Raw genomic sequence first — 13,089 nt, forward strand, 5'->3', positions numbered from 1 at the left:
GACGCGCCCTCCCCGGAAGTCATCTGTCCGCCGCTCTGGTTACGTCATCACTGTGCGCCAGGCACCATGGCGGCTGTGGAAAACGATGGCGGCGGCGAGATCCCTGCAGACGTGCAGTGCAAGGACAGAGGCGCTTTCCGGTGCCTTTTGTGTGGTGTCAGCATCCCGAACCGTAAGTGACGCCATGCTGGGCTCCTGCAGCTTGTTGTGTCCGTGTTGGTGCCCGCGCACACGGTATATAGAGGTCATCATATCCGACTGCCTTATGTACAAACCACAGTTAGAGGGGTCCTTCACCTGTAGAGGCTCTGTGCCCTCTAAATGAAAGCAGGGGACCCCGAACTGTTGGTGTTTCAGCCCTTGAGAGCCCTAAATCCCATAACTTTTTATTTATTTTTTTTGTCCCCTTAGGAGACTTGTGTCCTCGCTTGTACTATATACTGGAGTATGATAGTGGTTAAAGACAAGTATACCTGTTGGTTAATGCCGTGATCTTTCTGCAGCACTTTCTATACGGATAATATTTTCTAATTTTTAAAATAAAACGCTGAAGATTATTTCATTCCTTTTTTTTTTTTTTAATATCTGTATTGTCTGGGCTATTCTCATTTGTTAATACTGAAGTGTTGCATTATATAGAACAAATCACAGTCTTTGATGAACCAAGCCGATGGCCAGGCTAAAAAGGAGCCGCAAGATGGCAGTGGCGGGGGTCTTCGGCAGGTATCCTATCAGGACCCCGCGATCACAAGGGAGCCAGTGGGCATCAGAACAGAAGCGCCACAAGGATGACTTAACTTAAATGTCTGTGTCAGCAATAGACAGCAGCATTTAAAGGGATCGTCCATGACTATTTAACTTTATATACTACAGGCCTAAGAACGTAGTTGCTAACTGACTTCTTGACATCTGCCGGCACAGACTGCTCCTTCCGGTGAGATAATGTAAACAGAACAGCGGCTTCTCTTCCGTTCTGTTGATGGGGTATGACTGCCAACATCATACTGATAGGCAGCAGGGAGCCAACTGTCAAACTGCAGGGAGCCAGCTGTCAATTTGCATAACATCAGCAGTCACGCTCCATCGACAGAGCAGCCTGGAAGAAGAGGAGCGGCTCTGTTGATGTGGAGCAGTTGAATCGCCGGCTGGAGCGGTAGATGAGTATAAACGGCAGGTACTTGCCTCTGTTAGCAACTACATGCCTGTTAGTTTTTAGGCCCAAAATAAATAAAATATTCCTGGGTTAAACACCAGCAATTGTCACTGTTAGGCTAAGTGCCCACGATGCAGAAATGCTCCGGATTTTTCCTGAGCGTTTCTGCATCTCCCTGGCAGTAAAAACGCATGTGGATTTTACATGCGTTTTTTCTGCCAGGGACAAGCAGAAGTGAAGCGTTTTGATAATGCGATTTCACATGCGAGTTGTCAACCGCTTTCCAAACGATTTTAGCATCACTTGGAAAGTGCTTGACAACTTGGTCACACTATATAAATCCATGCAACTGGCATGGATTTATATAGTGTGACCGAAAGAATGGTAAAAAAATAAAAATATTATACTCACCTTCCGATGGCCCCCGGTCTCCTCCGGTGTGTTGGGCGGCTCGCGGTGGTCTAAAAGGACCTTCCATGACGTCATTTGGTCATGTGAGAGGTCACGCGACCGCAGACGTCAGCGGTCGAGTGACCCGTCAAATGACTAAATGACGTCGTGGCAGGTCCTTTTAGACCTTCGCGAGCTGCCGGGGAGCCAGGACGCATCACTATGGAGACCAGGAGCCATCGGAAGGTGAGTATAATTTATATTTTTTTATTTTAATTCTTTTTTTTTTTTTTTTTTTTTTTATACAGGTACTATGGTACCCGGGTCTGGAGGAGAGTCTCCTCTTCTCCAGACCCGGGTACCATCCACACATTGAATCATATAATATCCGCATGTGCTGTGTGCGTGTAGTCATGCGGATATTAAGCGATTCAATGCAAGTCAATGGCGGCGAAAACGCCGCGATTACGCAAAATAATTGGTAGTGCTGCGGATTTTTCCGCAGTGATAATCCGCAGCGGAAATTTCCGCAGCATGTGCTTAGCACATGCGGATTATCATTGGGGTACATTGCAGACCTTCTACCAAGCGTTTTTTAAGCATTTCTGCGGCGGAATTGCCGCAGCGGAAACGCTTAAAAGACGCATAGTGGGCAAACAGCCTTATAGGCAAAACTCAATGTATTACACAGCCGGCACCTACCCTGTGTGGAGCAGGCTCAGCTCCTAAGGCTGCTCCAGTCGCCCTAACCTGACGTATTCAGTATATAATATCTCGCCTGTGGTAACATACTGTAGCGTGCTTTGTCTGCTTTCCTGTTAAGGATTCGACCATGTTGGATTTCAGTATTTAATGAGTCTGTCGCACAGGTCCAAGCCTTGCCGATCACCTGCAGGGACGGCGCCATAAAGGGTTGTGCGAGGAGCGAGAGAAGCGCCAGCAGCAGCAGGAGCGTAGTGTGTTTGTCAGCGGCTTCTCAAAAAGCTCCTCCGAGGAGCAAATTAAAGAAGTCTTTGAAAGAATATCCTCGGTAAAGAATATTGTGATGGACAAAGATCGGGTGAGAACTTCCTTCACCTTGCTTTCATATATTTTTTTATATCTTTGGGGTGCTGATGAACGTCAGAGACAACCTGGCCGGAATGTCAGATCTTTTGAGCCTTAGATTCTCCAAATGTGGTGGTGGTGGGACGTCTACTCGAAAACGTACCTTTTGCCCGGAGAGTAAAAGCAGCACCCTCACTCAGTTGATGCTTCTCCCCTAATATAAGCAATGTGCCTATGCTGATGGAGTTACGGCCAGAGGTAACTCTCACAGTAACTTTCAGCTGGTGCGGGACCACGCGGGCACGTAGTATTAGGTCTTTTTTAGGCAGCATTTGGCATTACAGAGGTTGCATTTCTACTTTGACAACTCCCTCCATGTAGCTGGAGACCAGTACTATGAACCAGGTGGATCTGGAGATGTGGAGCAAGGACATATTTTGTATAAGGGCCGAGGAGCAAAAGTAGACATAGTACTAACCCTTAACTGACAGAAGTTTGTGGCCTGCACGGATTTCCAGCCTTACATTCACTGACAGCAAACATCTTATAAAACTTAAGAATTGAAACACAAAAGCTAAGAAGTCTGGTGACATTAAAGATAGGAGTGCGGAGATGTTTAATTATCTTTTAGCAAGTGTATGCAGCACCTAACATTTCTAGTTGGATGCAGATTGCTTCCCTGGATAAATACTTAGTAGAAGTTGACCTAGGCGTTGGGGTACAGCAGTATTCATGCCAACAAGGACGGAAACTTTTGACAAGACCCCATTAAATCATTGGGGCCTGTTGATTTGGTAAGCCCGTATTGTGCCTTTTTTAACCTTGCCTACTCCTCTTTAGGGCCTTTACGCCATTGTAGAGTTTGAGAATCAGGACGGCGTGAGCCTCGCCCTTTCTCGGGCTGACATTACACTGGAAGGACGTCACCTGAAAGTAAAACCACGTGAAAAGAAAGAGTTTAAAAACAAGAAAGGAGCGAACCACCGGAGTCTGCAACCCCCCGATCCAAAAACACTTGGCAAACAACTCATACACTGTACTGATGTAAGTGTTAAAGGGGGAAAAAAAACTAGATCAATGGTCAGCACTTCAGCTGCTGTAGAACTACAACTCCCAGCATGCACTGAGTTGTAGTTTCACAATAGCTGTATTTAATAGCAGGTTGCTGACCTCTGGGCTAGATCTTATGTAATAAACGAAAAGAACTGGCATAGTTGAAAGGGTGGTGTTACTTTAAAGGGTGTTTCCTCTTAAAACAAGTTTGATCGGTGGGGGTCCAGCCACTGGGATCTGCCCCAACTTCCGCTCTATTAGTTCTCTGTATGAAGCTGAGTAAAGCGTAGCCCAGTAAGGAGTAAATGGATCATGTGCACCGCCGGTCCATTCCAATAGGAATAAAAGTTCTTCGTTCTGCCAAACAGTGGGACCCGCACCGATCCATAGGTTATCACCAATCCTTTGGGAAAATGTATACTTTTTAAAAAACTACATATAATTTAGATAGCAAAACAAACTAAAATGATCTACTAAATGTCTTATTTGAACCACAAATCTCAAATACATAGTCAGTGAAAAAACATCTGCCGCAAGTGACAGATGAATGTCACTGAAAACAACCACTTCAAAAAACATGGAAAAAAAGGCAAACACTGAAGTCTTAAAAGGTTGATGAAAAAGGTAAGAACTTTATTAGTGCAAAATTACACATAAAATCTACAAATATAGGAAGGAAATGGCATGTGTGAGAAGGTGGAGAGGGGAATGGCAGCACGGGCACAAGAAAATGGAGCCCAAATGGCAATTATTATATAAATGTATATTAATATAGGACACAACAAGGGGGAAAATAAAGAAAATGACAGAAAAAGATGATTAATTGTCAACCAGTGCTGTTCAGCTCCATGTTGCCCCATTATCTTGTGGTATAGCACAAAAAGTATAATCGCCTAATGCATGGTGACTACTCCATAATGTCAAGCAAAACACCAATGCGTCCCTAGTAAATCAAAAACGTTTTTTGAGAAAGCTGGACTTGTTCCTCGCGAAACACGCGTCGGGAGTGAAGAGGCACTTGCCTTACTTACCACCTGTCTGGGCGCAATCTCATCTTCTGAGGTATAACCATATGGCAAAAAAAATGTTTTTGATTTACTGGGGACGCATTGGTGTTTTGCTTGACATTATGGAATAATCACCATGCATTAGGCGATTATGCTTTTTGTGCTATACCACTAGGTAATGGGGCAACACGGAGCTCCACAGCACTGGTTGACAATTAATCATCTTTTTCTGTCATTTTCTTTTTCCCCCTTGTTGTGTCCTATATTAATATACATTTATATAATAATTGCCATTTGGGCTCCATTTTCTTGCGCCTGTGCTGCCATTCCCCTCTCCACCCTCTCACACATGCCATTTACTTCCTGTATTTGTAGATTTTATGTGTAATTTTGCACTAATAAAGTTCTTACCTTTTTCATCAACCTTTTAAGACTTCAGTGTTTGCCTTTTTTTAAATGTCTAAAGGCCCCGTCACACTTAGCGACGCTGCAGCGATCCCGACAACGATACCACCTGTCAGGGATCGTTGCTGCGTCGCTATGTGGACGCTGGTGAGCTGTCAAACAGGCAGGCTCACCAACGATCAGGGGAGCAGCGACATCGTGGAAAGAATCTTTCCACGATGTCCTGCTCCTGGTTACCAGCCTGCTGAAGCAGGAGCAGGCTGGTAACCATGGTAGACATCGGGTTACTAGGGGCACACGCGCACCTAGTAACCCGTTGTTTACCATGGTTACCACTCTGCTACAGTGAGCGGGAGGTTACCGCTCACTTTAGCAGGCTCGTAACCATGGTAAACAACGGGTTACTAGGGGCACGTGTGCCCCTAGTAACACGATGTTTACCATGGTTACCAGCCTGATCGCTGCTCCCGCTGGTCACACACAGTGATGTGTGCTGACCAGCGGGAGGGCAACGACCAAAAAATGGTCCAGGACACTTTGCAGCGATCAGCGACCTCACAGCAGGGGCCTGATCGCTGCAAAGCGTCACACATAGCGACATCGCTGGTGAGGTCGAAGTTGCGTCACCAAAACCGTGACACAGCAGCGATCTCGCTATGTGAGACGGGGGCTTTATTTGGGCTGACAGTCTGGCATCCATGTTTACTGTACTGATTAAATAGAAAATGTCTTTGTTATCTCTTCAAGGTAGAAGATCAAATGAAAAACCTTGTGTCGCTCTGCTCTCCGTCTCATCACGAGAGCCGCATCCGGGAACTGCTGCTTTCTCTCCTTCGAGAAACATTTACAGAGTTCTTCCCAGGTCAGTAATGTGGCCGTGTAACAACAGATAATAGAAGGAGAATCGGTCTATCAAAGCAGATGCAAAGGAAAAGAAAGTGGAAGCCAATGTCAAAGCTTCAGTAGTAACTGTGGTGGGCAATGCCTTTTATCATTTTTGATCAATCTCTTTAAATGTGTATTTTGACTTTGGCTTAGGACCCATTTAGAATGGCTAATAATCGGGACACAATTGTTCGTTAGCTCTCGTTCCCGCATATCCAGCCTGTTAAACAGGCTGGCAAACACCCGACAGACTAGTAAAAATTCCCGTTCAACTGGTCCAATGAATTTTAATGGCACCTTAAAAATCGTCATCGACTTGCTGCAGATAATATGATCTTTCTGTAAGAAAAAATATCAGGTTAACGATCATTCTACGTTCATAGAATTGTGATTGGCCTAGTAAATACCCGCTGATCTGCTTTTATATAGGCACAGGCGGTTGTTTATCGGCAGGGATCTGACAGTGTAATCGGACCCTTATTTTGTTGCTTATCTCTGTTACTAGGTTGTCAGCTTCTCCCTTTTGGATCCTCTGTAAACGGCTTTGAAATCACCGGCTGCGACTTGGATCTGCATTTGGAACTTGGCGAGAATAATAGGAATGAAGAGGATGTGAAAAGAGAAGATGAAGGTGTGGAAGTAAAGATGGAGGATATAGGGAATGATTTAGATGAAGAAAATGATGTTGATGATAAAGAAGAACTGGAGGAAGACAAATCTCACAAGAAAGATGAAGAGCTGGTCATGCAAGTTACAGAAGACACCGATGACGATGAGGTGAGACGTTGTCTGCAGCCTTAGAGGACAATGACAACAATATGAAACTATTGAATTGAGCTGCAAATTGCATCTCCTCTCAACGTGATTACATCCGGTGACTACCGGAACCCATAGCAGATGATTGGTAGGGCTGGCAGGTGTCCTAAAGGTAGGTCATCAATATCTTGGGACCAGACAACCCCTTTAAGTCTGTCTTTAGTCTCCATGGAAAGACCGTACTCAGCTGAAGATTTCTGCCCTTCTGTTTTAGTGGGGTTTCTAAATCTGGACCCTCTCATCAAAACGGTCTCTGACACATCAAACTGTTAAAAAAAAAAAAGTGCAACTGCTCCTAAAATACATTTGATGTAACCAGAAGTGAGCAGATCATCTTGGATAAATCGAGAGGGCACCATAACCTGGTGCCAGCTTCTCTTTAACTAGGTGCATGTTTGCCTTGCAGAATATCACGCCTGGCCTGTCCTTGCAAGGACTTTCCCATGAGGAGGTCCTGGATGTGGTTGGGAGAGTGTTAAGGCAGTGTGTCCCCGGGGTCCACGGGGTTCAGAGTGTTCCCTCTGCACGACGACCCGTTATACGTTTTCAGCACAAGACTTCTGGTTTGAGGGGCGATATCACCCTAAACAACAGGTAAGACACGCATTAATGCCCTGACTTAACCCTTTATCAGTATTATTCACTATATCTTTCCTCTCCTCACCCAGGCTCGCGTTACGTAATTCTTCATACTTGCGCCTCTGTTCTGATCTAGACCCCCGGGTGCCACAGCTTGTGTACACCGTGCGGTACTGGGCCCGGGTGCAGCAGCTTGCAGGTGAGCGGACACCATGAGGAATGGATGACAAAACCTGATCCATTTATAAGATCACACGTTTAAATTTGCTTATGTGACTCTTGCTTCTCTCTCGTTTTGTCTGTCAGGTAACCCAGTAGGGGGAGGACCACTGCTGAATAACTATGCATTGACGCTGCTCGTTATTTTCTTCTTACAAACGAGGAGCCCCCCGGTGATTCCTAGTCTCAGCCGTCTGAGGGACATCGCTGGTGAGTATTCGAAACCGTTTTCTGCGTACGCCGTGGCCGGTAGATCTGTTGTTGCTGACGCCATTTTGTTCCTTGCAGTGGACGACACCTCGCACATGATTGATGGCTGGGACTGCTCCTTTGGCTCTGACAGCACTCGCTTCCCAGCTAGTGAAAACCAGCAGAGCCTGAGTGAGTCAATATTAACATCCCCCAAACCGTAGGCAGGTCAATATACAACTTCTACAGGTCATCACACTCATTATTGCACTTGCATACTGATTTTTGTGGCTGTGGGACCATCAAGATTTTAGATGTAGAGAAACAAATTAATCTCCATTAAAGCCTTGAAGTCCGATCGTGGACTTCTTCTTCCAACCCGATGTGTTGGGGCCATCGTAGGTTGCAGAGAGATATGTTACTGTGACTTATATTGGCCCATACGAACATCACCCAGTCGAAGCAGACGGGTCACAGTATCTTTTTTTTTTTTTTTTTTTGTTTTTTTTTCCTTCCCTTTTCCAAAAGCCTTTTTTTATTTATCAGTCGTCATAGCCGTATGAGGACTTGTTTTTTAATGGAAAAGATATGTGACTAAAATATAACTTTTGTTGGTAAATTTATTAAAACTCTAACTGGCATATAATAAAATAGATGGCACGTGTTTCGCCGATATGTGTCGGCTTCATCTAAGGACAAATATCGGCAAAACACGTGTCGTCGTCTATTTTATATGTTTTATTATATGCTATCTACAGTTTTAATATATTTACTAATAAAAGTTATATTTTATTCACTATAATATATATATTTTGGTGTCTGACCATTTAGGTGAAATATTAATTTGGCTATTTACCTACCAGCTACTTGTTTTTTAATGGGATGAATTGTAGTTTTGACTGATACCATTCCATGTCCTGTAAATCAGAGGACCGAGACGGTGGTTACGGGGGATTTCAACAAGCCCCTCGCATCCATGGTGACCCAGCGTTTATAGATTCCTTATCGACCTATGATGAAAATATATATAATGTGTTTTACTTTTTAGATTATTTTTCTTTCGACATAGCTCAGGTTTTATTCATTCTGCCGTATATAATATATAATTTTTTATCGATGGCCCATTCTTAGGATCGGTCATCAATATTAGATCGGTGGGGCCACGTCCGGAAGATCGTGGATGCGGCCATAAGCTCTGTCCAAACTATAGTTGGCCATCAATAAAAAAGTAGTGACCAACTTCTTATAAATACCAAAAGTAATATTAGTGAGCGCTAGAAATATATATTATTCCAAATAATCTTGGGTCTTTTTTTATTTATTTTTTTGCAGGCTGTCTCCTTTCCGAGTTTTTCTCTTATTTTTCTTCTCTGGACTTGCATTCATCCGTTCTCTGCCCCCGTGATGGACTCCTTATCCCCATCCCCATTCCCTCGTCTCCCCCAGTCTGGACTGAAGGTTTCCGTCTGGGCTCCTTTAATGTTCAGGATCCGTTTGAGTTGAATCACAATGTCTGCGGTAACGTCAGCTCCCGGATAGCTCGTCACTTCTCCGTGAAGTGTTCGGCGGCTGCCAAGACTTGCCGCACTCCTTTATACCAGCTACGATCGAAGTCTCGTCCCTGGGGCATAACCTTATTAATCCAGCTTTCGTCTTCTGAAGGGGACAAGGCGGAGAGGACCGACATCTCAATGCGCACCGGACAGGCCACGTTGGAGGACGTAGCCTTTGCCGTGAAGACTGTTTTAGTAGAGGTGTTACTGTGCAGCTGTAAACTGGACCGGGGGAAGGATGGTGCGAGCGTGAAAAGCGGCGATGAACGTGACCATGAGGTGCCCCGCGTGGAAAAGCTCATCATTGATGATCAAGCTGCTGAGATAAAAGGCAAAAACGAGAGAAAACGGGAATGTCCAGAAGAAATACAGAGCTCCAGCCCAAAAAAGAGGAGGATCGAGGATGATGGGAGTGAATGTTTCAACGACGACCAACAGGGAAACGTTTTTGAGAAAGGAAATGCATCTAAAAATGTTACAGAGGCCGGTGTGCTGACCATGAAGATCGACGTCTGGCATCAGGTGTGGGAGGGCAGGCGCAAGGTGCGGAGGAGCATGCAGGGGAAAGTGGCACCGGGCAGAAAACTGGAGACGGCAGTGTCCCAGGCCTTGTCCGCAGGCACCACAGAGGGCAGCAAGCCGCTTATGAAGGTGACTGTAAGGACTCAGCTGGCGGATGAGGGAAACACTCAGCTGCGTCTCTCCCCCGATTCTGATGATTATGGCTGCAGCGCCACATTTTTCCACTTTTTACAGACGTTTTTGCCTCGTATGGTGGAAGAGGTTCTAAGTGGTAAAGACTAAAGAAACCCTGAGCTGAAGAGTTGTCCTTAATGTATTTCTACATGGCCAATGTGATACGTGCAGGGATCCAACTCCAAAGGAGAACGTAAGAATCCATCCCGACAGTGCGGCAACGTGGAGGACCTGGTTAAGGAGATGGACAAGAGGGTGGGTGTTTTAAAGCCTCTCATGGGGTTCCCACTCGTTATCTTAAAGGTTTACTGTATTTTTTTTTTAGAAATGTACATAGTTTTATATAAGAGTCTGTGTTCTATTTTGTCCTTTTTATTTCTTTTCAGTTCAGTGAAATACAGCAAACGATAGTGTTGGTTACATTTGGCTGCGGTGGTCTTCTTTTGCCTTTTGATTTTAGTTGGAGTGGTCCTGAATATATCAGAACTGTACATGTAATGGGAGAATTGCCCATGTTCAGAGCCCAGAAATGAAACCTAAAACACATGAAAAATCAAGATGAATTACAGATCTGGAATGCACCAAAACCTGCTTATAAAGCTTTCTCTTTTTGCCACTTAAAGGGGTTGTCTTGTGTGTTGGGGATGGGGCTCTCCTGCTTGATTGACACAGGGGACCAGCAGCATATTTATACAACAGCAGTGGCTGGTAACTAAGCAACAATAAAATTTAAATTCTCTCCAGCTAGTACTTTGCAAATTTTACCTATTTAGGGAGAATTCACACTGCACGATTATCAGGTCCAAGTTTTCCTAGGGACGCTCGCTTCCTCATTCTGTGTAAACAGGAGCCAAATCACCTGACGAATGAGCAGCCGTCAGGTGAAATGATCTTTTACCTTGCATAATTACTCCCCCTTGTAAAGACCATAAAAAAGAGAAAAATTGCACAGAAAAAGATAAAAATTGCACTAAATAAAAGGGTCCATATCTATGGAACCATATGGCGGACTTTAAAAAAAAAAAATAAATAAAGCTGCGGAAATAAAATAAGGGCTAAACCTTGACGCTTTTGACCTGGTGACAGGTTCTCTTTTTAAGGGCCAGTTTACACTATACAATCTGCGGCCGAAACCGATCGTTTATTAGCCTGTGTAGTCGGGTCGACCACGCTTACAATGTGCACAGAAAGATCATTAATGGTTCTGCAAGCATAGGCGGTCACTCTCGACAGCACGGGCTGTTTACACCGGGATGTTGGGCTGTCGAGTGATAATTTTGTTAAGGTCATTTCACCTGACGAACATTTTGCTCCTTTGTAGGGTGAGCATTGGGTTTTGCCCCATTACCATCAATCTGCAAATCTGAAGACTCTCACTGTTCAGATGGTGGCATACAATGTATCTTAGGGCACGACCCCACTATCAGTATTCAGTCAGTATTTTTTCTCAGGAGTGGGAGCCAAAACCAGGAGTGGGTGATAAATGCAGAATTGGTGACTTGTTTCTATTATACCTTTTCTCTGATTGTTCTTCATCTGGTTTCAGCTCCCACTACTGAGAAAAAATACTGACCAAATACTGACTGTGGCCTTATAAAGAAAACGACCCATAAAATATCATACGTGTCACGCTTGGTCCAGACTGTACCTCATTGTTACAGATGAGAGGGGAAATGACACGATCTCAAAGGCATCACGTGTTGTGCAACAATGGAGGGGATCACAGGAACGCCTGATAACGCTGCGGCGCGTGATGTGAGAGTCTGAAAGGTTCTAGACTAGTTGTGGTCACTTACTGTGTATTTTCAATCTTCGGACAGATTATTTTTTTTATATACATACAGTATATAATGCACATTTGCTTTTTAAATGCAAAGTTAAGCAACTTGGTAAGTAGTTTTCCTTACACCATTTCTACCTTTTTGCTTCAGCAGTGTCTGCAATCCTTTACCTGATGGACCTGCTGAAATGTTAAAAATCCATCAGCTATGACTGCGCTCGTCTTTCTTCCCCTTCTCTCAGTGATAGAGATAGCAGCAGGGAGAGGTTATACATTATACATAGAATTTTCCCAGAGAGTGGAGAAAGCATCTACAGTGTCAGGGAGGGTAGATAAAATAGGCTACAGAGCAGGAGGAAAGCACATAGGAAATGAGTGCAGGATAGAAGCTGTGCGGATACATGAGTGGGGAGAACAGCCGCACACTGAATACACACTGACCTCACATTCAGCCTGTATTACAGGGAAAGACCCTCCCAAGAGTGAAAAAAAAATCAACTTTGGATCAGATTGTAAATAATATATTGGAGAAGGGAGTGAAAATGAAAATCGGAGACTGAATCTCTTGCTTTTTGCTGGCAGAGAGGTGAGAGATCGGCAGGCCTCCCGTCTAGCCATCAGGAACCACTGACTTGGACTGCCGTCTCCTGAATCGATCCGCTCATCTCTAGTGCCTGGAGAAACTATGGCCCGGCACTGATGCTCTACACATCCAGCTGTCAATCAAAGTGCTGCGGCTTGTACTGCTGTGAGCGGCGACTGTAGCCGCGCTGGCACATCTATATGAATGGAAGCTGACGGCTCTGTGACTAGCCTTCTGAATCCTGATGTAATGCACACGGTCGGGTTCACTGGTATTGCCGGTGAGTGCAGGTGGTCAGGTCACCGCAGGGTTGTGATTTGCACACCAGCAGTCACATGCAGACTAGACATGCTTGGCTTCTCTCAGTTTACTTGTATTGCGCCAGGCTGGACACGTCTAGTCTGAATGTGGCCGAAAGAGTGAAAATTGCAAACATGACCGCCCGCTGTTGCTTGCAATAACAGTGAATGCTGATAGTGTGTACACAGTCACATAGAGAGACCACAGACTTTTCGCTGCAGACCAGACCACTCTTTTTCCATTCCCTGTAAAGGACTTGACCATCACTGGACTTCCGCTCCTTCTAACATCGGTGGTGTATTTCTTGATCGCTGCAGCCTTTCATTATTCTGACTGCTTTGATGACATAGTGAACGCTGCAACCAATCAGTGGCTGGAGCGGTCACGTCACATGACCACCGGGAGATACAGCATTGCTATAAGAGCTGCACAGG

The 13,089-nt window shown here is 44.8% G+C and overlaps 1 protein-coding gene across 1 annotated transcript; it reads left to right on the forward strand.

The window, feature by feature from the left end:
- Positions 1–10,412, forward strand: TUT1 (terminal uridylyl transferase 1, U6 snRNA-specific). Its single transcript, XM_073658476.1, has 10 exons — positions 1–172; positions 2,413–2,603; positions 3,431–3,634; positions 5,803–5,917; positions 6,446–6,717; positions 7,163–7,350; positions 7,425–7,534; positions 7,642–7,764; positions 7,843–7,935; positions 9,076–10,412. Exons 1-10 carry the CDS (start codon positions 67–69, stop codon positions 10,098–10,100), a joined length of 2,427 nt encoding a protein of 808 aa, XP_073514577.1. The 5' UTR covers positions 1–66; the 3' UTR covers positions 10,101–10,412.
- Positions 10,413–13,089: the final 2,677 nt, after the last annotated feature.

This window comes from Phyllobates terribilis, unplaced genomic scaffold (assembly GCF_046119375.1).
Source record: "Phyllobates terribilis strain yellow unplaced genomic scaffold, ASM4611937v1 Scaffold_13__5_contigs__length_258822181, whole genome shotgun sequence".
NCBI lineage: Eukaryota > Metazoa > Chordata > Amphibia > Anura > Dendrobatidae > Phyllobates > Phyllobates terribilis.